The sequence below is a fragment of the Podarcis cretensis genome, assembly GCF_951804945.1.
Source record: "Podarcis cretensis genome assembly, chromosome: 2".
NCBI lineage: Eukaryota > Metazoa > Chordata > Lepidosauria > Squamata > Lacertidae > Podarcis > Podarcis cretensis.
Window position 1 is genome coordinate 60,050,119 of NC_137171.1, and position 25,116 is coordinate 60,075,234.

General features: G+C 44.1%; 1 protein-coding gene across 2 annotated transcripts in view; it reads right to left on the reverse strand.

The window, feature by feature from the left end:
• TRPC7 (transient receptor potential cation channel subfamily C member 7) overlaps positions 1–25,116 on the reverse strand; it is a 117,758-nt gene that overhangs the window by 47,052 nt on the left and 45,590 nt on the right. For both annotated transcript variants that reach the window (XM_079968101.1, XM_079968100.1), the window contains exon 3: positions 18,478–18,660. In XM_079968101.1, coding sequence (XP_079824227.1) covers positions 18,478–18,660 — 183 coding nt within the window. The remainder of the gene's footprint in view (positions 1–18,477; positions 18,661–25,116) is intronic.

A 25,116-nucleotide genomic window follows, 5' to 3' on the forward strand; every position in this document is an offset into this window, starting at 1 on the left:
TACAAGCTATTCTCAACATGCTGCATGTTCCAATAATTATTGTAATAGAAAAATAATTGATTGCATTTGGCAGCAAGGTACTCTAAGACTGGTTCTGTTATAATTCGTCATATATTTTAATCTACTTCAACATTAGTAGTATGTAGGAACAGCTAAAGCAAAAACAAATATGAAATGGAAAGTGAGAAGGGATTTTCGTCCTATCTATGTTTATTAAAATTCATGGAAACATATTTTCTTCAAAAAACAAAGGTTGGTGATTTACTAGACTGGAGTAAAATTAGAAGGGACTGAAAAGTTTAACAAATTTAGGTTCTGGCAGTCAACCCCTTTCCCCATTGTTTTCTCCATTTTAAAGAATGAGTCAGTAACCTGTTGCAAAACTGAGCAGTATTAACTATAGGATCTTCAAATAATTACTTTACTTAGCTATTTCCCTTTCCTAGAAACTGACATTATGAAAATGTGAAAGGAGGCTGTTAATGGCTTATTTAGAATGCAAACATACAAAGGGACACTATCAGGAAAACATCAAAATGAAAGTCTTCATCTTATTGTGAAGACCTTGTTGCAAAAAGAAAGGAAGGAAGTCAACCACTTTGGTTACAATCCTATGCACATGCACCATAACTATGAGGACACAGCATTTTAATGTACAAAACTGTCATGGTTAAAAACTGCAGACTGTATGCTGTAGAGAATAGGGTTAAATATGGTTGGCCATTGCTTTGGCACATGAAGAAAGAGAGCACATTTCTCATCTTCCTTTCTCTCTGCAAGCATAGTGCATCAGCAGGTTATGTCAAAAGTGTTCCATAACTTTAAGCCACCATCTCACACAGACTTGTGTGCTTTTTGCTCCCTGTTGTCCAGTTTCTGAATACCCGATGTTTTTATTGCCTTTGTAACCCACGCACAGCCTGAGCCCATTATTTATCCCTTTCATATAAGATGGCAAATTTTGCATGCTTGGAGTTGTCAGTCTGTTTTAATTCATAACATTCACAAGCAAATATAAACAAAAGTTTCCTCTAGGTTTATAAGAGCTTTTGAATTTTAAGAGAAACTGATAGGTGTTAGCATCAAGAAAAGGATCTGTGCACAAACATTGGACAGGCCAGAGTTAAATAATGCCACAGTTGGCCTCACCTTAAGAATGTTAACCACAGTTCATCAGTTCAGTGGGTTACTTTTCTTGTCTTTGCCCCCACTCAGTGAAGCACGACCCCAGTGAGATCCAACGATTAGCCAGTGGCATTTTTAGTCAATAAAACAGCAAGCGAACAAAGTTCAAAATGCTGCAGCTGAGCTCTGAACTTCATTTTTGTATTTTACTGACTGACTAGCAATGCCTTGCCCTTACATAAAATGGAGGGCATGGCGAAGGCATTCCAGGAGGTTCAAGGAAAATGCTGTTCTGAGAAAGTCTGGAAGGTTCTGTGAGGTTTTACCAAGTTCCAGAACATTCTTGGTGGCTAGTGAAAAATGAACCCACATACTTTCCTGAAACGTTCTACTTCATTCTGTTTTCCCTTTTATGGCAAAAATGAATAATGTGATACAATTCTTAAAATGTTTACTTGTATATAAAATGCAATTTATTTTATTTTTAATTGTATTGTTTGCTACTTTGTTGTTTGCCATCCTAAGGTCCCTTGAGAGGAAAGGTGGGGCATTTTACAAACAGACAAATGAATGAATGAATTGATACCACAATCACCCACACTCATATACACTACCTGTTGAACAGGCAGAAATATTTTACATTTTTGCATTATACGCTCCTCCTCCTGAACATTCACACCAGTGTGACCATCCAGTTTAGTGTTGTTAGCAAAAGAAATGAGGATGAATAACTTGAGTGGCACCTCTGCTATGGAGTGCTCTCTCTCCACGTTCAAAGTTTTGGGGTGCCAGGTGAAGCCCCTGTGTTCTCCCCAGCTTTTAAGATTCCATGGTTTTACTTCTTAAAAGATTACTTTTTGTCTTCTGCTTGCTGGTTCTTAGTGTTGTTTACTGATTTTTTTTTGGCATATGGCTTTATGCTACTTTTCATTAATTTTGTGTTGACATTGCTTTTATAAATTGTTTTTGGGGCTATGGACTAAGATATTAATATACAAATTGCTTAGAGAAAGTCAGAAATGCTTACAGAAATAAAGCAATAGCTGAGAGGGTAGTCCATGACAGGGTTGTGGTTCTCCAAATATACACAGTGCCTCAGATATTTGCCTGGTTTGCCCATCTTTATGTTTGACCCCGAGTTAGGTAAATATACAAGATCTGGAATCTCACCCTCCATTAACTCTTAATGCCAGAATGTTTCCCTTCTGTTTTTTGTATTCACATTAATTTAGCATCACAGTATGAAAAAAAACATACTTTAAAGGGTTTGCTGCTCCTGGAGAAATATATGTAGACTAAATTGGGAGCAGCCCAGGTCACGCACTCCGCAAGAGCCACTAATTGGCTTCATTAATCCTTTTAACTTTAGTAATCAAATTTTTTATCTGTGGACTGTCTGGGTTGCCATTTTATTTCACTAGCTTTCTCCCTTCCCTATAAGGCATGGAACCCTTCTATGGGCAGTGAGCAAAAAGGAAGCTTAAGAATTCAAATAAAATGAATCACACATGAATAACATGCTAAATGAGATACCCATGCCAGTAAGAACATTGTGATTATTTATGTTGACTCTGAAAAGATAGGTATCTAGGCAAGAAAGCACAAAGCGTGCATAGTTATGCAAGAAAATTACAATACAGTTGTTGAAAAGTTTTAACTGTGTGGCAGTAACTTAAATGAGCTGGGATTAGGGCCAGATCACATGAAGCCCAGAGATCTTCGAACAGGATGAACTAAGGCTGAGAGCAATGCCAAAATTCAGCACCTTTCATGCTCCATTCTAAATAATAGTTGCAGTGCCCCTGCTGGCACCCCTGAGGCTCTGCACTCAGTGCGACTGAACTCCTAAACCTTCCTCTGTTGGGTCCTTGTTCTGTGAAGAAAATGAGAGGAACGGACTTCTGCACTTTGTAGCATCTGAACTTTGCCTGCCAATTGGAGCCTAAACAGAAGGGTGTGGGCATTTGTTCCCAAATTATTCATTTTTGCCCTTTCCCCAGTATTAATGTATTGGGTCAGATGCTAGCCAAGATGGCTGTGTACAACATCAAAGGCAGCATGCCTCAGAACATCAGTTTCCGGGGTCATGAGTGGGGAGAATGCTCTTGTGCTCATGACACACTTGTGGGCTTCCTATAGGCATTTTGCTGGCCCCTCTGAGGACAGAATGGTACATAAGAAGATGTTACTGCTATTTATTAGTTGTTGTTTTTCTAATGTCTTCTGTTTATCTTTACAAGATACCTGAAGTTGCTTCCTTCAGCTTATTTACCCTCCTGGCTGCAGCTATTCTGTTTCACAGAGAACTGATTTCTTTTCGTATGCCTGGTCTCTCCTTGGCCACTGTACAGTGGTACCTCAGGTTACATAAACTTCAGGTTACATACGCTTCAGGTTACAGACTCCGCTAACTCAGAAATAGTACCTCGGGTTAAGAACTTTGCTTCAGGATGAGAACAGAAATCGTGCTCCAGCGGTGTGGCAGCAGCAGGAGGCCCCATTAGCTAAAGTGGTGCTTCAGGTTAAGAACAGTTTCAGGTTAAGAATGGACCCCCAGAACGAATTAAGTCCTTAACCCGAGGTACCACTGTATTTTCTTTCACTTTTGTAGCTATCTCTTCCTGTCATGCAAACTGAGCTAAGAGACTGAAGCAGTGACTAAACACCCTTCCCACCCAATAAATGAGTCAGTCCTCCAACATGCTGAGAGAGGAGGGAAGGAAAAGAGGCTTCCACGCAGGATGGGGGAGGTTCAAGCATCTCGACTGTGTGACCAATGCAGTGAAAAATCCAAATTTAATGGAGCAGGCAGTGGTCCGCTTGGAGCATCTTCCCAATCTTAATTATTAATAATGAAATTATGGGAGGGGGGACGTTTCCTGAATCAGCTCTGTATTTTAAATAGAATTTGCAAAGCCATCTGGAGAACTGTTTAAATTTTATTAATTTTTTTTCTCCCCAAAACCAATTTATGTGCCTAGCTGTTAATTAAACTGAGAGAGGTGCTGTGCCTTTCGTGGTGAGCAAAGAATTGTACTGGCAGCTGTGGGAAGCTGGAGCTGGGCTCTTGAGAGCTGCAATTTGGTGGCATAGAAAGAGGTCACTTGACGTCTTGAATGAAGGTGATGAATGGTTCACCTCCCAAGGAGGACTACTGGCTTCATACTGGGCTATATTAAACGAAAAGTGCTGGGGAGAGGAAAACACATTTTCATTACAAAATGGCTTGCGCCTTTCATACTTACAACATAAATCCAAGGTATTCTATAATGTGTTTAACTGATTTTAATCTTGCATTTTTATTTTGCTGTAACCCAGTCTGGAAGGAAATCCAATAAATAATATAATAATCCCCACCACCATTGATTTTATGTTCAGTGCTGGCTCCAGTTTTTTTTTTTGTTTTTTTTTTTGAGGGGGTGGGATGGGGCTTGGGTAGTGCTGCTATTAAGAATTTTTAGACTCTGTACTTGTTTTATTGAAGGGCGTGCTTCTTTAGAGGTTAATGTGTATCATTTCACTTACCGGTACTTCAAAATGTGGTAAGCTAGTTCTGCTGCAGTTTTTTTGCTGGGGGGGGTGGGGCTTCCTGTTCATTCTACTGAATGGGGCTCTGGACCTGTGCTATACAGAATGTAGCTCTCTGTTTGAAGAGCTGTCCAACCTAAATCCAGTTCAAAGATAAGGAAGAAGTCAGCTGGCACCACTGCCTCCAGTCAAGGTGTCTTGAGTTGGCCTCTCTTCTCCATCCTATAATTGTTCACATGCCCCCTCTCTGCCCAGGAGCCCAATTGCTCATTGCTTTCAATGAGAGAGTTTAAAGCTTGCCTATTGAGAACTGGAACAGCTGAAACCACACCTCTCATTGCTGAAAGAATGTCCCTTGTGGGGCAGCATTCCAGTCACAGTTAAATGCTAGCCAGAAGCTCTACTGACTAACCCTCCTGGCCTGACGTCTGATGTATAGTACAAGCATCTGAAGGGAGGGAGGGAGGGAGGGAGACTCCATGCATGCAGAACACATGATCCAGAACCCTGGGCAACCAGGGGTTCAAGACCACATTCCAGATCGCCTTTCTGTCATATGTCTGCACTACACACACACACACACACACACACACACGCCATTGGGAGGGCCTACTCATCACAGCCCCATGTTGGAGGTAGGCCTTTGGCAGGAGGATTGTTTAAAGTTCCTTGTGGGCTTTTTCTTCTGTTTCCATTATCTGACTCAAAGCAACTTTTGAGGGTGTGTATAAAAAGCTGCCCCTGTGCTACTCCTTGACAAGAACAACAACAACAAAAATCACTTTCTTATCTGTACAGATAAGATGTACCCACAGTCCCAAGGGTTTTTTGCAGTTACAGCTGCATGAAAAGACAAGCTGAAAGTACAGATTCCTTCCACAAAGGTCAGATTGTTTATTTTAGTGATATTTGTGATGTTTTTCCCTTGGTGTTTTATAAAGATAGAGACCATGTTTCATGATACTTCATCTACTCACTATAGTACCGGATGTACTTGCATTCTGACAAAAGCAAAATAATAATTCATAGCTTGGACTTTGTTTTTTTAAACCTTTGCTTATCTATATACTATTACTGAATATGTGGGAAGTAATCAGAGCCTGCCTTGAGTCTATATATATATATATATATATATATATGTATGTATATAGTGGTACAATGGCTCTATCATAGCCAATGGTGTTAATCTGAGGCGTGGTTATTGGAAATGTGTGTGCATATGTGTGTTTACCCACTGGTCTGTTGTAATGCTGGTGACAGGCTGCAGGGTGAGGAAAGCAATGGAGACAGGTAACTTGTGGGGTGAGTGAGCAGGGCTTACAGTGGGGCAGTTTCAGCAACAAGGTAAAGGACCCCTGGAACGTTAAGTCCAGTCAAAGGTGACTATGGGGTTGTGGCGCTCATAATAATAATAAATAATAAATTTTATTTATATCCCGCCCTCCCCAGCCGAAGCCAGGCTCAGGGCAGCTAACAACAATCAAATAATCAAACAATCATCTCACTTTCAGGCCAAGGGAGCCAGCGTTTGTCCACAGACAGCTTTCCGGGTCATGTGGCCAGCATGACTAAACCGCTTCTGGTGCAACGGAACACCGTGACAGAAGCTAGAATGCACAGAAACGCTGTTTACCTTCCTTGCACTGGTGTGGTTTCAAACTGCTAGGTTGGCAGGAGCTGGGACAGAGCAACGGGAGCTCCCCTGTCGCAGGGATTCGAACCACAGACCTTCTGATTGGCAAGCCCAAAAGGTTCAGTGGTTTAGAACACAGAGCCACCTGCCTGCCGATGAGCAACAAGGGCAGTGTGGTGGCACATGTGAGCTGTTGAGATTGACAAGTAGTAAGGGGAGGGGCATACAGGAGGGGGCTTGGGCAAGGAGTAAGGAGGGTCTTTGATGAGGTGTAAGGAGTAAGAGTAAGGGAAATGTGAATGGGTGGGGCTTAGGGGACAGAGGGTTGGTGGGAGAGTAGTGGGAGTGGCAAGTGAAGCAAGCTGAGTGTCAGCTGTATCTCTCTCTCTCTCTCTCTCTCTCTCTCTCTCTCTCTCTCTCTGTGTGTGTGTGTGTGTGTGTGTATGTATGCATTCTATGAAATATATAATACTAATTCTTTTATATGTGGGATTCTCCACTATCATTTAAAGTGCTAAAATTATAAAGCACAGAACACTCACCAGTAAACCTACTTTTTTGCCAAGAATTTGATAAAGTGGGTAATAAAGAGATGCTAATAAGCTCCTACAGCAAGCAGATATCTATGGAATAAACAAATATGGTCATGGTGGGGGGAGGGGATGAGTATTGACGTAAGTAGAACAGTTTCTGCTGATTTGAACGCACTTTGTGTCAAGCCCCTCTTAGTGTTTCCAGAAGATTAAAATACTAAAAACAAAACAGAATGCTACTCTCTTGTTTTCCTCTAATCTTTTGAAATTCAAGGCTGTTGGAAGCCACACAGAATGCAGAGCCTCAAATTATAGAAATAATACATCAAAACAGCAGCATCCAGTACAATTCTATGCATGTCAACACAGAAATGAGTTCTGTGTACTTCAATATTGCAGCCTTTAGATTTTTTTAAAAAATTATTTAACAAAATTTATATGCTGCTTGATTGTAAGAAAACCCCTAAACAGTTTACTTTTATATCATATTTTTCCAGCCTCAACAGGTGTGTAAATAGATAGAGAGGATAGTTAACAAGAGTATGCAACTGGCCACAAGACTGAGTTTGGACCACAATTTGATGCTTTGGAAAATGGCTTGTGTAGTTCCAAGGCACCTCATAGCAAGTTTTTCAGCTTGGGATTCATCCAAGTCTACTTCATTCCCACAATTTCATCACTGGGAAATTTTTAAAGCTTTTCTCCCTTTTGACAGAAGTGAAAAAAATCTACAGGTCTACTAACTCGTCCAGTGTGGATATGGCCTGCCAAATTATAGGCTAATAGTTTCAGAAGCCTTTGTGCTTTGCATATATTTTTTTAAAAAATAAACTTCTACAGCATTTGAATTTGTGTGTGGAATTGGGTAGAATTTGCCAACAAGGGTGCCTCTTCCAATGGCATGAATTTCTGCCAGATTGCAGGATAGCTTCAGTTGATTTTCATGTAGAGGCATCCATTTAACACTTGGCATAGGTGGAAAATGAATTATTTTGTCTCCTCTAGTATTTTGTAAGCAACTGATATTTCACCTTCCAGGTGAAAATTACAAGCTTGACTTGTGAGTCAAGCAGAGCTCTCTCACTTGACCTTGGGCATTGTGGCAGGCTTAGAAACATTGTTATTCACCTTTAGCAGATGCTTGTCTGCAGCATTATTTTAAATGTATACATCACTGAAGTGCCACAAAGTTCTACTTTGTTTTGTGCTACCTCACAGACATCATACTTCACCTCTGGCAAGCCACCTGTGCTGTTTTGCCTCAGGATTTGAGATTTGTCTGAGTCCATTGAATACCCCTAATAGACATATATCAGTCATGGTTTGGCCAGACCTTTGCACGCAGGAAGACTAATGCACAGATGGTTTCTGAGCCCAACTTCCTCTTTAATGCATCACACTGAGTTGCTCTCTTGATCTTGCAGAGGATGTTTTCACTGCACAGCATGCAACAGTTGACTGCAACTGATTGCCAGTGGCTGTAGGGAAAATCTTGAAATGATGCCTAAGTAACTCCAAAATGCTCTGAAGCTCAGAAGGGGGCGGGGAGGGGGAATCTTAGAGGATCTTTAACTCAATGATTATCAGGTGGAATATCATCAGCTTTAAAGGCCTCTTTCTTAGCAGTGCTGCCTGGATCAGACAGCTTTTGCTGGAGGAAGCGTTAACGACTAAGCAGGCTAGAATGTTATAGAATAAAAGAGGTATAATAAAAGTTATATTATAAAAGAGGTAAGATACAAACTACACACAGCTGTTATTCTGTGAATGGAAGGGAGGAGAGAAAGGGACCCCACTTTATATGTGCCTGCAGAAGTATTGGAACAAACATATTGCTTTGTTTACATTTGTCCTGTAACTTCCTACTAAAATTCTGCAACCTTTTAATACCACAAATGCTCTGGGTTGTCTGGTTGTTATTTTCCCTCCTCCCCCCTCACTTTGATTGCACTATAGCACAAGATTGCTCCCCCAGACAGCAATAATATAGGGAAGCAGTGCTGAACAACTAATGTGTGGATGGTCCAGTTTAATATCCACCACTTATCCACTTTTGCTGCATACATGACATGTTGAAGAATACATCTAGAGTAGGTAAAAAGAATCCCCACTAGATCAGAGAAGCCCCCACTTTCCCACTTCTTGAGCTGCCTCTGGCACCTCTGATGATGTTGTGCTGTCCCCCAACCCTTTGAGGCAGATTTTTTTGGGGGGGAAACAAATGGAGCTGCAGCAGGAAGGGTGAATCAGTGAAGCTGATTCCAACCCTTCTATTCTTCTCTCCTGGATCCAAAAGCCTTCTGTGAATAAAATAATGCCATTGGATATTTTCGTGCATTACTCAGATGAAGCATTGGATGGTTGCTTAATCTAGTGCTTAAACCAGTAAGAGCTTGCAGCTCAGCCTTAAACCTGGCAATGGGTTTGCACACACAGGTTGTAAAGACCGCTCGTACACCACAAACTCATTATGCCCATGGAATGCATAATGGCAAAAAAAGAAGAAGAGAAGTCGTGTGAGTCATTGAAATTTGAATTTCAAATATGAGAAACTCTCACTGAATAGAATCTTCCATAAACTTAGTGTATACGCTGATTATGGAATCCAGTCGCAGCTGTTCTTAAGGAAATTCTGGGAGTGGCCTTGCCACCTACTTTTCCTGTTCCTTTTCTCCTTTGAAAGGGGATATTAGAAGGGGGATAGGGGAGAGAAGAGGGGAATAAGAGGGAAAAGAACGTTTGTCCTTTCCACAGAAATCTGTTCCACTTGCAAATGAGCATAATTGGATATCACCATAGATAAACAGATTAGATAGATGATAGATGAAAGATAGATAGATAGATAGATAGATAGATAGATAGATAGATAGATGATAGACACATGATAACCTAGTTCACTGAGTTAGTGGGACCAATGGTGTTTGGCAATTTCCTGTGAAATGTGGAGAAGAGGCACATAGATATGACACACTATATTCAATGATGTGTGGTCAGCAGTGACAGTGCAAGTTTTTGCAAATTGCTCCGGCAGCCTTTTTGAGTAAAAGGTGGGGTAGAAATGCCTCTTAGAAATAAATAAGCAAATTGTCCTGATCTAGCAAGAGCAGTAGTGATATATGGAAGTGAGAGCTGGACCATAAAGAAGGCTGATCGCCGAAGAATTGATGCTTTTGAATTATGGTGCTGGAGGAGACTCTTGAGAGTCCCATGGACTGCAAGAAGATCAAACATATCCATTCTTAAGGAAATCAGCCCTGAGTGCTCACTGGAAGGACAGATCGTGAAGCTGAGGCTCCAATACTTTGGCCACCTCATGAGAAGAGAAGACTCCCTGGAAAAGACCCTGATGCTGGGAAAGATGGAGGGCACAAGGAGAAGGGGATGACAGAGGATGAGATGGTTGGACAATGTTGTCGAAGCTACCAGCATGAGTCTGACCAAACTGTGGGAGGCAGTGGAAGACAGGAGTGCCTGGCGTGCTCTGGTCCATGGGGTCACGAAGAGTTGGACACGACTAAACAACTAAACAACAACAAGCAAGAGCACGCATGCATGCTGCTCTTGCACACTGAAGACACAGATTAGCATCAAATATTAGCCATACTCAGAGTAGATCCATGGAAATCAATCGACTTAAATGGCAAGTTCATGGATTTCAGTGTGTTTTCTCTAACTATGACTTAGCTTGTTGTCACCCCAAATCCAGAACAGGATCTATGTACAAAACCTGGCTTCAACAGGTATTTTATCCATGCTGGGTTGAGGTGATGTTTATCACCATAAGCAATGCAGTTTATTAAACGACAGTTTTTATTTATGCCAGCTGACTTAATTATGACATTTCTTTTGATATCCCTGAAAGCCTCTGGAGTCCTTAAGAACATTTGTGAAAATAAGCAATGGAATGAATGGGACAACACAAGATATGAATCAATGCAGACTGTGGCTGGAATATTAAATAGATCGGTTCCCATGGAAATTCAGGATGACAGATTTGTATGAGCTAGTGGAGTATTCAGGTAGCTCTAAGCTACATTGTGCAGCTCTATTCACATGTGCAAAAGAAGAGAAATAACCACTCAGTCAAATATGGGCTACCTATGATCTGGCATTTGGACATTGAGGATTTTCCTTTTGCTGAATTAGTTCCAGCAATAAATTAAGATAAAATGATGAGACTAAGTGATGCTTGCAACATAACAAGTTTATATTTCTTGAAGAAAAAGAAAACTATTGAACAGGAGCATGAGACCTGTGGAATATTTTTTTAAAAAATACTTAGGCTGAACCTGAAATTCTGGCTGCTGAACCAATGAAGGTACAGATAGGTTTTAGAAAATGGAATATTTTATTGATACTGTGTTTGATTTCTGTGTACGTACACTGCCCCAGAAGCCATATTTTGAATGAAGACAGAGTTTAGAAAATTTAAGGGGAATCAGGATATAGATGAATTAAATAAATAAGACTAAGGGCTGGTTGAAATGTGTGGAAAATATCAATGGCCCCAAGCGTTTCTGGTAAGCAGACAGTAGCAGTCGTAGCGAGAGAAATATCTTGTTTGGTTGAATTTCACATCAATCAAGTGTCCTACTTTCTCTGTTCCTGCAGTTACACAAATGCCTCTGTGGAAGTTTTGAATCAGATACTACTTAGTCTTGAATTGAAAATCAAATGCATTTTTTTCAAATTAATTTATATTTATCCTGAATGAAATTTGATACTATTTTTCCTTATCTAAGCTAGAGAGAGAGACTTTGATATTGAGGGCGGAAGGGTTGGTGTATTCAGGCAAGCAGTCATTCAGATCCTTTTCAGAATAGGACAGTAATATACAAGGACTGCTTTATGTTACTCTATATATCTCAGGTGGTTTTTCTGCAGTGGTCACCTCACAAATCAGGCGATAATGCTTTAAAACAAACATGCACACATGCGCGCGCACACACAGGAAGATCTGTCATAGCATGGGTAAAAGTTATCAGATCTACATGTTGAACCAACTTCATGGCTGTCATAAAATGTGTACTGTTCTTTAATAGCACAACAAACACCATGAACACCCTCCCCAATTTCCTTTGATATTGCAACTGCTGAGCAGGCAGAACAGAAACAGCAGGCATATTTTATGAAGGAACGCTTTCAGTACTGATGTGCCTTTAAAGGCAAGCCCGATAAGCAACTGATGGGAGAAATGAACTGAAAAGAGAATATGACTTATTCAGCATTTTGGCAACATTTAGACCCATGCCCAAAGTTCTTTGTACTTAAGGGATTGTTTCATAATTGGTGAGAAGCAGTGCATGAAAGAACACAAGGCCGATTAATTCAGTGAAAGTCGTAACCAACGTTTCAAAATGCTCACTGTTTCTTAGCCTCTGACGTACGCTATAGTTGATTCTTTTGATAGTAAGGTTATTTCACCATACCTAGTTTTCTAAAAGAGCAATTCCCAAATGGGAAGGTCAGAGAACACCAGTGGATTGGGGGGGGGGGGGGGAACCATGCATGCAGTAAGAGCACCCAAATGGACTGGGGCCAGCCTGAAGGGCATTCATTCAATCTTTACATTGGGCCCCCATTTCTCTGCCCATAGGAAGTTCTTGTCAACATTCAGATTGAGGCGAAAGTGCCCACAAATGGATGCTTCTCATTCACCCTGCTACCAAACACTTCTGCAATAAAGTTAGTCTTCTTTTGATGGCCAGCCTATTAGTATACTGAATTTTCACACCACTGGGAGCATGGCCACTGCATCACTGTTTGGTTGCAAGGCATCAGCCAACATACTGTGAGCTATGTAGGCAATTATATAGAAGACCAGTCCAAAGGGAAAAGATAAAGTCTCTGCATTGGAAAAGTGTGAGACAAATATGCCAAAAAACAGGCCCTGTTTTAGTTGGAGTGGTGCTGTGCAATTTGTTTAGCTTAAGATATGATCCAGTCCAATTTGCATATCTCTTAAGATTTGGTCACTATTTTTGCAAGCCTACCCCACAGTTCCTTCTCTGAGTCAGCTTTGCTTTTAAAACCAGCAGTGATTGCCACTGCTCATTAGGCAGAGCAACCAGTCATCTAAAAAAGTGTATTAGCTAGAGTAATGTGCTTCCAACTGGCCGTCTAGGAAAACACACAAGCCAAAACTCCTGTAATCTGGGCGACTTTCCATAGCTTCCTGCAATGTTGCAACAACAGTGAAAGTAATTCAGAAGGTGATGGACGCTGAGCTGAGTGTGTGAAGCCTCAATATGCGAGCACCCAGGTACAGTTCCGCGATGGGATGAATCATCTGGGAGAAAGCATTGCTATATAATGGCAGCTCACATGTAATGGGTTGTTCAAGTTCCTGAGAATGTGCTTTGGGCATTAAAGTCCTTACACACCCAGTACATAACCTTTAAAAAGGTATCAGCATCCATGCAGGAAGTAATGCAGAGTATCTCCATACAGTTAATAAATAAAACAATAATAACAACAACTTTCCGTACAAAAAGTGACCCAAAAGCAACTCGCAAAGTGAAACCAACATTAAAAACAGTCAAAACACTTTGACAGAGTTATGGCTATGAAACTTCCAGCTGGTTTCTTAAAGGGTTCCGAACTGAAGCAGTGTGATTCCTATAAGCGATTTGCTACCCATAAAAAATGTTGCAGCAAGGGGTGGACTCAGGACAACTTTCAATGATTGCTACCTGCACAATAGTTTGAAAATTAATAAGAAGAATTTTAATTATTTGTCTTGGAACACATTCTCCTATCTACTCCCTTCACCCAGCAGCCACTTTCTAATCCACCCATTTCCTCTGAATGTCTAGGACTTGCAAAATGAGTGGTTGAATCAAGATCAGAGCAGGCATAGAGAGAGAGAGAGTTTAATCTTCTTGTCTCCTTTGCTGTTGTCCTGGGGAAAATCACTTTTCTGAAGCTGCCATTTGAACTGGCAGGGGCACCTCCAATGGGGCCTATGGGGGAGCTCTTCCCAAAGCAAATTCAGGGGGTAGATTTTCCTCAGAGAGTGGCAGTGGAGGAAAGGGTTAAATTCCCTGTCCATGCTTAATTACTTAATTACTGGTGTCCTCCTGCAGATGCTATCTGCATTTCTAAAAACCATCATGTTGTGATGGGCCCTCAAGCAGTGGATCATTTGCATCATCTGCTATCTGATCCTTTCAATGGGAAATGCCAAGGATTGAAGATGGGACCTTCTGCATGCAAATGATGTACTCAGCCACTGAGTTACTGTCCTCCCTAGTAAATGTTCATCAGAATTTAATGAGCGTGGGGAATTTCTTCCTATTTTTGCAAATATCACACTGCGGCGCCAGTACTTGTGAATCCCGGTTCGTTCATTTCCCCAACCCCCTCCATCCCCTCTCCCTGCCGATGTTTCAAAGCAACACTACCTCAAATCCAACAATGGGGATGATGGATAAACGCAGGATCTCTCTGGGAGAATTAAAATGGAGGACCCTGCAGTATTAGAGTCTGAACTAATTGCTTTGATAACAGGAAGAGACCGTCTCTGGCCACAGCTGTCGAGAGGCAGAACTAAGCAGGTGGTGGGAGTTGGAGGAAAAGGAGGGAACAGATGTTAGCTACAAAATTTGGAACATCTCTACAGTCCACTTACAGTATCCCAATTTCCATCACAGTACATTGTACAAATAATTAATCTGAACCACCCAGGCCCAGGAAAGAAAGAAATTATCAATTTGCATAGCACATGCTCGCAATGGAGAACCATTGATAATGCCCTGACTAGAACAAAGTAATTTCCCATGCTTTTAACAGGCTGTTGCTTTCCCTCTCTTGGCCACTTTTACTCACAGTTTTCCCTTTTAGCAGAGGCAAAATAATGCTGTGGCCGTTTCACAAGGACAAAGTTCTGATGGGTTTTTTGGTTCCCTTGAAAGATGGAGAATAAATTGGGCAAACATTCAAAAAAATAAAATAATAATAATAATAATAATAATAATAATAATAATAATTTATTATTTATACCCCGCCCATCTGGCTGGGCCTCCCCAGCCACTCTGGGCGGCTTCCAAAAGAATATTAAAATACTATGATACATCAAACATTAAAAGCATCCCTGAACAGGGCTGCCTTCAGATGTCTTCTAAAAGTCTGGTAGTTGTTGTTCTCTTTGACATCTGGTGGGAGGGCATTCCACAAGGAGGGCGCCACTACCGAAAAGGCCCTCTGCCTGGTTCCCTGTAACTTGGCTTCTCGCAGTGAGGGAACCGCCAGAAGGCCCTTGGTGCTGGACCTCAGTGTCCGGGTAGAACGATGGGGGTGGAGACGCTCCTTCAGGTATACTGGACCGAGGCCGTTTAGGGCTTTAAAGGTCAGCACCAACACTTTGAATTGTGCTCGGAAACGTACTGGGAGCCAATGTAGGTCTTTCAAGACCGGTGTTATATGGTCACGGTGGCCGCTCCCAGTCACCAGTCTGGCTGCTGCGTTCTGGATTAGTTGTAGTTTCCGGGTCACCTTCAAAGGTAGCCCCACGTAGAGTGCATTGCAGTAATCCAAGCGGGAGATAACCAGAGCATGCACCACTCTGGCGAGGCAGTCCACAGGCAGATAGGGTCTCAGCCTGCGTACCAGATGGAGCTGGTACACAGCTGCCCTGGACACGGATTTAACCTGTGCCTCCATGGACAGCTGTGAGTCCAAAATGACTCCCAGGCTGCGCACCTGGTCCTTCAGGGGCACAGTTACCCCATTCAGGACCAGGGAGTCCTCCACACCTGCCCGCCTCCTGTCCCCCAGAAACAGTACTTCTGTCTTGTCAGGATTCAATCTCAATCTGTTAGCCGCCATCCATCCTCCAACCGCCTCCAGACACTCACACAGGACCTTCACCGCCTTCACTGGTTCTGATTTGAAAGAGAGGTAGAGCTGGGTATCATCCGCATACTGATGAACACCCAGCCCAAACCCCCTGATGATCTCTCCCAGCGGCTGCATGTAAATGTTGAAAAGCATGGGGGAGAGGACAGAACCCTGAGGCACCCCACAAGTGAGAGCCCAGGGGTCTGAACACTCATCCCCCACCACCACTTTCTGAACACGGCCCAGGAGGAAGGAGCGGAACCACTGTAGGACAGTGCCCCCAGCTCCCAGCCCCTCTAGACGGTCCAGAAGGATGTTATGGTCGATGGTATCAAACGCCGCTGAGAGATCCAGCAGAACTAGGAAACAGCTCTCACCTTTGTCCCTAGCCCGCCGGAGATCATCAACCAGTGCGACCAAGGCAGTTTCAGTCCCATGATGAGGCCTGAATCCCGACTGGAAGGGATCCAAATGGTCCAAAATAAAAATGAGGGAAGCTTCCTAGGTGAAAAATGCCAGGCTTTCATTCACATAGCACTTGTCCACAATAAAAAAAGAGAGTTTATAATGATCCTCCTAGGGGTCAAGCTATACATTAAATTGCTGGCTGCTTTCCTTTTTTTCAGAAAAAGCACTCACCTGGTAGCCCAATTCAGACTGGGATAGTGGTAGGAGGGGGAGGGGGAGAGAGAGGACAGGATTAACCTTTCCTAACCAATTATTTCCTGCCAAAATTCACACCAAATTGCTATTTGCCCAGCACAAAAAGGGTTAAATTATTATTTCCGCACAGCACTGCCTTCCTGATCTGAACTGGGTCCATACACACAGCTGCTTTCTTCCTTTTCTAGTTTTTGAAAAAAGCAGACAGCACTAAGAATGCTTTTTTTATATATAGAAAGAAGTGTGCTTAACATACCAGGTGACTTGACTCTAAAACAAAGCAAGTTTTCTTGCATCATCCATCTATTTCTTTCCATTTCTCCTCCCTCCCCTCTCTCTTGGCATGCTCTGCTAGTTTCAGCCAGATAAAATTATTCGCAAACAATTGTATTCTGAGAAATGAAGTGGTGATCCCTTTCTCCTCTGCCAAATCTATACAGTCTAGGAAGCCCGAAGCATATTTTGTTGCACAAATGGACCACATTATAGCTAGTACTTAGGCCCCAAAACAATGCAGCATTGAACTGAAAGAGATTTTCTCACAGTTAGGAAGCAAGGTGAATCCATTCATTTAGGCCAGGGATGGGCAATTCAATCAGTTTTGCAATCTGATTTGCAATCTGAATCCCCATAAGCTTGTTCTACCTTATGTCTGCATTAATCTACAGCTCTTAATTAAATTAACTGCAAAATCAAATATGTATTATAAACACATTTTCTCTCAAAATGCACATTTTCCCATAGTTTTCGAACCATGATCTATGTCAGAACATTTGGAACGTGTGAAGAAAGGTAATAGAGTTCCCCTGGTCCATTTGGGCCAGAATTTGCAAAAATCAAATTCACCAAGCAGCCTAGGTCAGGCTTAGCATTGTATACATATATGTAGATTTAATTAATACAGTGGTATCTTGGGTTAAGAACTTAATTCGTTCTGGAGGTCCGTTCTTAACCTGAAACTGTTCTTAACCTGAGGTGCCACTTTAGCTAATGGGGCCTCCCGCTGCCACACGATTTCTGTTCTTATCTTGAAGCAAAGTTCTTAACCCGAGGTACTATTTCTGGGTTAGCGGAGTCTGTAACCTGAAGCGTCTGTAACCTGAAGCTTCTGTAACCCAAGGTACCACTGTAAGGGTCAAATTCAACATCACACTAGGATGAACATTCCATCTGTGGAAGCATTTCCACTTGCCCAACGGAATGATCCCTCCTCTCCTCCCACCACATGCTATTTGGGGGGCTTTCCTGACTCCAGTGGCAGAGCTTCATGCTGCGGCACTGGGGGGGGGGCGGAGAGCAGGTGGGGGCGGGGTGCAACACCTGCGGGGGCGGGGCACCCAGCGCAGGCGGGGGGGGCAGCCGCAATGGCACCCTGTTGGGATCACGCTGTCAGGGGCAGTGCACTCCCCCCGCACTCCTCTTCCTCTGCCAGTGCCTGACTCCCCCCAGTCAATTTCAGGGAGTGCAGAGGGAGGAAAGCCCCATTGGGTGAATTCCCTCCAAACCATATTTTAAAAAATAATAATACTCTGCCTGTAATGTTAGGCTGATTCTTCACTGTACACTATAGATCTTGGCCTTATATATAATGGGGACGGGGGGAGAGAGCTTTTTCCTTCCAGGGGTTGCATTCTTTCCTGGGCAATCTTCTGGTAGGCGGTGCCAGAGGCAAAAGTGGGCAGGGCAATAAAGGTGAATTTATAATTTACAGAATGCTTGTTTCTTCACACTCCCCTCTCTATCCTCTGTCTAGGCAATCGCAAGCAGAGTTGAAGGACACATTCTAGCCAGGCAAAAATGCCCAAGAAGGGTTCAAATCAGGGAACTGAGGGTTGTGCCATGGTCAGATGAGAGTCCCAGGGATCAAACACAGAAGCCTCAGGTCACCCCTGTTGTGAAAGAAGAAAGTAAATGCCGAAAGCCTGGCATTTACCTGCTCCAGGGTTCAGCAGCACACACTTTCATGGCTATTACTCTCCCCTTCTGCCCCTTGCTTTTCCTTATTTGCCAACATTGCTTTCAGTTTCCACTTCAGTTTTGTATGTGTGTGCTTTGAACTGAAACTCATACAGTAATTCCACTGGTTTATCAGTTTGTATTTGGCTTTCAAAAAGAAAAAGGAAAAGACAATAACAAAGCAGCTCACAGGATGCTTACCTTTTTGACCTCGTATTTAATGGCCAGCTTGATTCTGCTCAGACTTGGGCGATGATGCTCAGTCCATGTTTGCATGTTCACATCTCCATTCAGAATAGCCTCCACTTCTTCTGTGTCCCTGCAGAGATCCAGCACACCCACCACAAAATCCTTGCATTGCATAGATAACTTCCTATAATCATTCTAATGAAACAGAGAAAAACAAACGTTTTAAACATCACAGCATGAATTTACTTGGTTCTACAGCCACCTACAACTTGAAGGCCACAATTGAGCTGTGTACAAATGTAATGTGTGTCATCTGATGAAGCACTTGCAAGAGGACACATGAACGGGGTTCTTCCTGTCTCACTACTGTACTGTAGTCCCCTGGGCCCCTGAAAAGTTTTGTCTTAGGTTCAGAAGACCCTCAGAAGCACAGCTATCACCAATCTAGTGACCTCCAGATGTTTGAGAGGCTCCTACAATGCTCTACAACTTCAATCAGCCCCTGCCAGCATTGACCCCACTCACCAAAATGCCATCCCACATTATTTTCCAATTTAAACTGGATTCATTGGGCTGTATCCAACACTGCCAGACCCTCCATGTCCCTATTTTTCAGGGACGTCCCTGATTAAGAGAAGCCAGCCCAGGAATGTCCCACTTTTCCTTAGGATATCTTTATTTTCATGGGAGAAATGTTGGAGGGTGTGGAGTTATCCGACCCCCGAACCGTCTGAAGGCAATCTGGTGTAGGGAAGATTTTTAATGTTTTATTATGTTTTTATATATCTTGGAAGCTGCCGAGAGTGGCTGGGGCAACCCAGTAAGATGTGTGGGGTATAAATAGTAAAATTATCATTATGGAATGGGACGTCCCTCTTTTCATCGGAGAAATGTTGGAGGTATGCACTGCGTGAGCTGCTCTCACTCATGCAGTGGTCCCTCCCTCCCTCATGCTCCCCTGTTTGTCCCCCATCCCTCTGGAACAAATTTTGAGAGTCTGGTGGAGGCTGCAGGAGAGATGAGGTGCAACCTCGATTGCACAAGTAGATTTCTGCTGTGTGTGTGGAACAGCAGTGTTAGATAAAACCCACTGTTTCTGCAGAAAATCCAGTGAGTAAAAATATCCATAGAAATTGTAAACCTTATTTACATGGGGGGGTGAGGGGTGGGTATATGAGATGGCCTTTTGATAAGAATGATTTTGTATGAATGTTGTGAAACACTTGTATGCATTAGCAGCACCAAGGCCACAATAAGGTGACTTGTAGGAACATCTTTCTCCCTAGCAGGTGTATTAAGGGTGGCATCCCTATTCATGAGCAGGGGTCAGGATGTTAAGCATTGGGTTATGATCCTTGCAGCATGAAGTGGTACACTCTGGTAAATGTGTTCGATTTGTCATCCTTAGTTTACATGATCTTGTACTTTTGAGAAAGCAACATTCTGAAATTACTTGAAAGGACAAGGAATGTTTGCTTCTGCAGACACACAGATATCTACCACTATGTTTTTTTCTAGAAGATACAAATATTTTACCAAGAGCAGTGGTAAACTATTAACAGTGTATACAATAAAAAGTTTGATCCTATGAATCAATGCTTCATTGCACGATACTTTGATTCATTTTTTCAAAAAGTAGGCAGTGAAAGAGTTATGCAAACAAGTCACAACCTGGCTTCCCTCTTGTTCCAAACTATGATTGCAAAAAATACAAAGCACATAATTATTATACGAGACAATTTGCATACAGATATAGAGAATGTAGCGAGAATCAAAATTGCTCAAATAGGTGACAGGTGTTAAAGAACCATCTTGTGGAAAGGTCAAACTGCCTCTTCAATACATGCTAGTCTCATTTCTGTTCTGCAAATGTAAAGTCTTCTATATTGCAAATGACAAAGCAATCATAATAGTCAGCATTGCTTTAGAGCATGATACAAATGGTTAATTCAAATAAAATAGTTGCATAGACTCATATAATCAAAGAGCTTGAAGGGACCCTGAGGGTCATCTAGTCCAACCCTTGCAATGCAGAAATCTCAGCTAAAGCATCCATGACAGGTGGCCCTCCAACCTCTGCATGGTAGCGAAAAAAATCATTTGATGAAAATAAAAGAATGTGAGAACAAAGGTCATCCTAGTGGGGTTCTGATCATCAGAATGGCATGACGATGTACAGTAAAGATTCTACACAAGAGTCCTTTGAGGGAATAACCTAGGCTTCAATGCTATCCTACACACAGTTATCGGCAAATAAGTCCCATTGCACTCAGCAGGGCTTACTTCTCATAGAGGATTGCACTGTTCATTTTTATTAAAAAAAAAAATCTCCTAAATGGTTACTCAGGCATAAAGGGGCTGAACAGAATTCTCTTGCAAAGGCAGTTGTTTTGCAGAGTCGCACACTTAATCTAAGTAATTCTCTCTCTCTCCCTCCCCTCTCTCGTCATAGTTGATAATCCAATCAACAGAAGCAGCGGAGTGTTTGGATCATCACAACATAGATATGTGGCTTGGGACTGGCCAGATGTTCCCTGCCAGGCCATTGGTGTTAGTGGCCAGTCAGCAGCCACACTCTAGCATAAGGTGAACCCTGCCTCTGCTGCTGCCTTATGTTGCTCAGTGGTAAGGATGCACAGCACACCCCCTTCGCCACATGTGACCATTCAGACCAGGTGCCCCCTCCCTATAAGTAATCTGCTTATGAGCCACCACTGCACATGGGGATATAAAGCCCCAAACTGGAAATTGAGTAAACACAATGACATTCAAACAAGATTAAAGTTAATGTTGACGCAATGACAAAACCCTGATAGATGGTCCCAAACCAGCAAATACAAATGGCAGTCACAATATAAGCTCTCACAGCCTCGAGAGATCTTTTCAAATTAGCTTTGATGAGTTAATTAAATTCAGAGGCTCACATAATTAAGCAATCAACCAAAACCTAAGACAGCGAAACCTGTTTGTTGATGAGGTCATGAGTTGCTTTTCCTTACACTTTTCTGGATTCTTTGGAAGTCTTTGGAGACTTTCAGAGGATACCATTCCTAATAAATCTGCTTTGTATTTCCTTGTGCTGAGACTGGGTATATTTTTGTTGTTGTTGCTAGTATCTAAATTCACAGTTATGTATCCTGCTTCCTTCTGCTTGGTGTTTTTCACAGAGATTATTTGCAGAAATTTAGGATGAAGATGGTGGCAACCCGTGTTGTGTAACAGGGATGGGGATCCTGCATACCTTTGGATGTTGTTGGGCTACAGCTCCCTTTATCCCTAAAACATTGGACAGCTTGTTTAGGGCTGATGCAAATTCAAGTCCAGAAACCTCTGGAGATCCTATCCCAGGGTTGGAGAATTAGACAGAAGGAGGGATGGTGCCAATCTGAACTCTGTGGCTGTGTTCCCCTCCAAATTGTGCTAGAACATTTGCATTCAGCTCCATATTTGCATTGAGCTAGGGTGGCAAAAACAAGTGTCTGAGCACCAAGCTGAGATAAGGGAAGGGCAGCAAGCTGAGCTCCATGGTTGTACAATGCAGAACACCTTGTGGTGAGCCTATTGTGGGAGGTAGAATGTGGTGCAGATGGTCTAGCTCGATATAAACACCCGCACTATTGATGTTGGAGTGGTTGGTGAGGGCTCTGTAGAAATCCATACAGTGGCTGGTAAGTGTCTCTTCTGGTAGCTTCTCAAGTTTGCACAAGAATCCCCATGCATCACCCATATAGTCAAGCTGCTCAACTGAAACGTGAGTAATGTTGACAAATGTGTAGAAGAACTCTCATTTGAAGATTTCTTCTGAACACACTCCTCATTGTGAGCCTGACCCTTGTATTCAAATTTCCTCTTCTTGCAGTGCTTACATGGTGGTTCTTTGATAGCGGCATCAACATCAAGGGCTTCTGCAGGCTCTTTTATGGTGATCACTGGCTTTCAGTATCTAGTTCCACTGAACAGAGGCAGAGAATAGCACAAAGAAAGGGGCAATAGACTCCTTTGATGATGAGGCTGCATCTGAAACTAATAGACTGAGAGAATGACAGCCATGGAGTAGCTTGTCAGTTCAGTGTAAGCAGTTGTTGCCTGGGCACCCTTTTCTGCTCTATCATGTGGGTACCTGTCAGAGCTGCCTCCAGGTCCCAGCTCACAGAGGACCAACGCTAGGCTGTAGTTATGTACAAAAGTCTTTATTGAGGTTCAGTTTCCATTTTAAAGCCGCAGCATGCAGCTCTACGTCTCGACCTTAGACCGGCGAAGTCCCGTCTGAGTCTCCTCCCCTTCCACACCAGTTTAAGACTCTCGCCTTGCTCCACCTCTTCCTAAGTTCCTTTCTCCTCTGGGCCCTCCTGCCCGCTAGGGTCTCATCCTTTCTGGACTCCTCTGACGCTGACCCTGACGATTCTTGCCCCTCCTTCCGGCGGGCTTTAGGACCTGGTTCCCTATCCGGGCTACCTTCTGTGCCACTAGCCTGTACCTTTGAACCTGGCGCGCGCGCCCAGCCTGCAACTTTCCTCTTGACCGTTAACTCGCTCTCCGATGGAGGCGTGGTCAACCCTGACTCATCTTCTCTCGCTGGTGGTGCATATGTGGGCTCTGACACCTGGGACTCCTCCCCCCCACTACGCTCTGGTGGGGAAGCTGGTCCTGATTTCCAACTGCTGCTCTGGGAGTCCCCGCTGGCCCCTTGCTTCTGGGGTGTCCCCCTTGGGTCGCCCCTTGCCCTGCCCATCGGCGCCCCCTTCTGTGAATCTTCCGATTCGCTGGAGAGGCTCATGGAATCTATCGGGCTGCTGTCATATTCTCCTACGCTGCCCTCGGATTGCTCCCCCTCGCTCTCCATCTCCTCTCCTCCCTGCGCTCCCGCTGAGTCCCTGACATCCATCCCCCCCTTGAAGCCCCCCTTCCCCCCTCCCCCTCTTCTGGCGTGGGTTCCGGGTGCTCCAATGCTGTAGGGGTGCATGCCGGATACAGGTCTTCCCCCCTGGCATGCTGCCAGTCCGTGACGGGTACATCAACGTCACTCTCCTCTGCTTCCATCTCGTTGCCGGCGTGCTCGAACCCAGGATCCTCCCCCAACCCGTCCATGCCCCCTTGTTCCCCCATTTCCTCTGGGGAGTCTGCGTGCCAGGGCCCTCTGAGCAGTCTCCTGCGCCACTCCTCCTCGGGTTGAGTGTCCCACCAATAAGAGCGTTCCGCACCCAAGTCTGAGACCGACCCCTCCGGCGAGGTAGTCTCTGGAACCGTCTCCTCAGCCGAGGAGAACCCCTGAAACGTACTGGCTGAGAGTGTGGGGGTGAAAAGATATTCGTCAAAATAATCCTCCGGCATGGGCCTGTGTGGGAAGAGTGCGTGGAACTCGTCTTTGAGGTAGTGCTCCTCCACCGCATAGTACGGCACCCAGCTGTTGGCGCTGGCCGGGGCACCTTCCCTTGCGATGAGATATTCGACCCCCTCTTCCCCCCATCTCGAGTCCAAAATCTCCGTCACCTCGTTGAGTGGCCCCGCCCTCGGCGACCCCCCTGTCATGGGTGCGTCTCTAAGCGGACTGGGAGCTGTCCCTGGCTCCTGAAACCTGTGAGGTGCCTTGTAGGGCGTTAGCACCGATCTATGAAAGACCGGGTGCATTCTGGAACCCTCCGGTAGTGTCAAACGGAAGGCCACTGGGTTGATCTGTGCCTCGACTAGGTAAGGGCCCAGCTGCTTGTGTCCTAGCTTCTTCTTAGCTAAGGATCTGGCCGGCACTGCCTGGGCCGCTAACCAGACCCAGTCCCCTACCCGTATGTCCTCCCCCACTCTTCTGTGTTTGTCTGCTTGCATCTTGTATACGTGTTTTGCTAGGTCTAACTGTCTACGGAGCTGTTCATGGACCTCCTGTAACTCCTCTGCCAATGCCTCTGCTCCCTGCGGCTCCCCCTCCCCCTCTTTCTCTAAGCCCGGGAAGGTCCTGGGATGTCGCCCGTTGTTGGCGAAAAACGGTGTCACCCCCATGGACACGTGTTGTGTGTTGTTGTAGGCAAACTCGGCCAGGGGCAGGTAGTCCACCCAGGTCGAGGGCTGCTGGTTGGCGTAGCATCTCAGATACTGCTGCATGATGGCGTTGACCCTCTCCGCTTGTCCGTTGGTCTGCGGGTGTCTTGCCGACGCTAGGTTGACCTTGACGTTCAGGATTCCCATCAGCTTCCGCCAGAAACTCGAGATGAACTGGCGCCCCCGGTCGGACAGGATAGACCGTGGCAGGCCGTGTACCTTGAACACGTGGTCTATGAACAGCTTGGCTGTCTGTTCCGCTGTGGCCACCTTCGCGCAAGGAATGAAGTGCGCCATCTTGGTGAACATGTCGACTACCACGAGTACTGCTGTTTTGCCTCTCGAGCTGGGCAGGTCAGTGACAAAGTCCAAGGCCACCCTCTCCCACGGTTCAGCCGGGGTCTGTAGCGGTTCTAACAGTCCCGCCGGCGGTCTGTGTACTGGCTTGGCCCTTTGGCATGTGTCGCACCTCGTGACGTAATCCGCGACTTCTCCCCGCATCTTGGGCCACCAAAAGTCTCTGGCTACTAATTCCACCGTCTTGTCCTTGCCGAAATGTCCGGCGCTGGGTGCGTCGTGTAGCTGTTGCAGTACTGTCACGCGGAGTTCATCTCCCGGTAC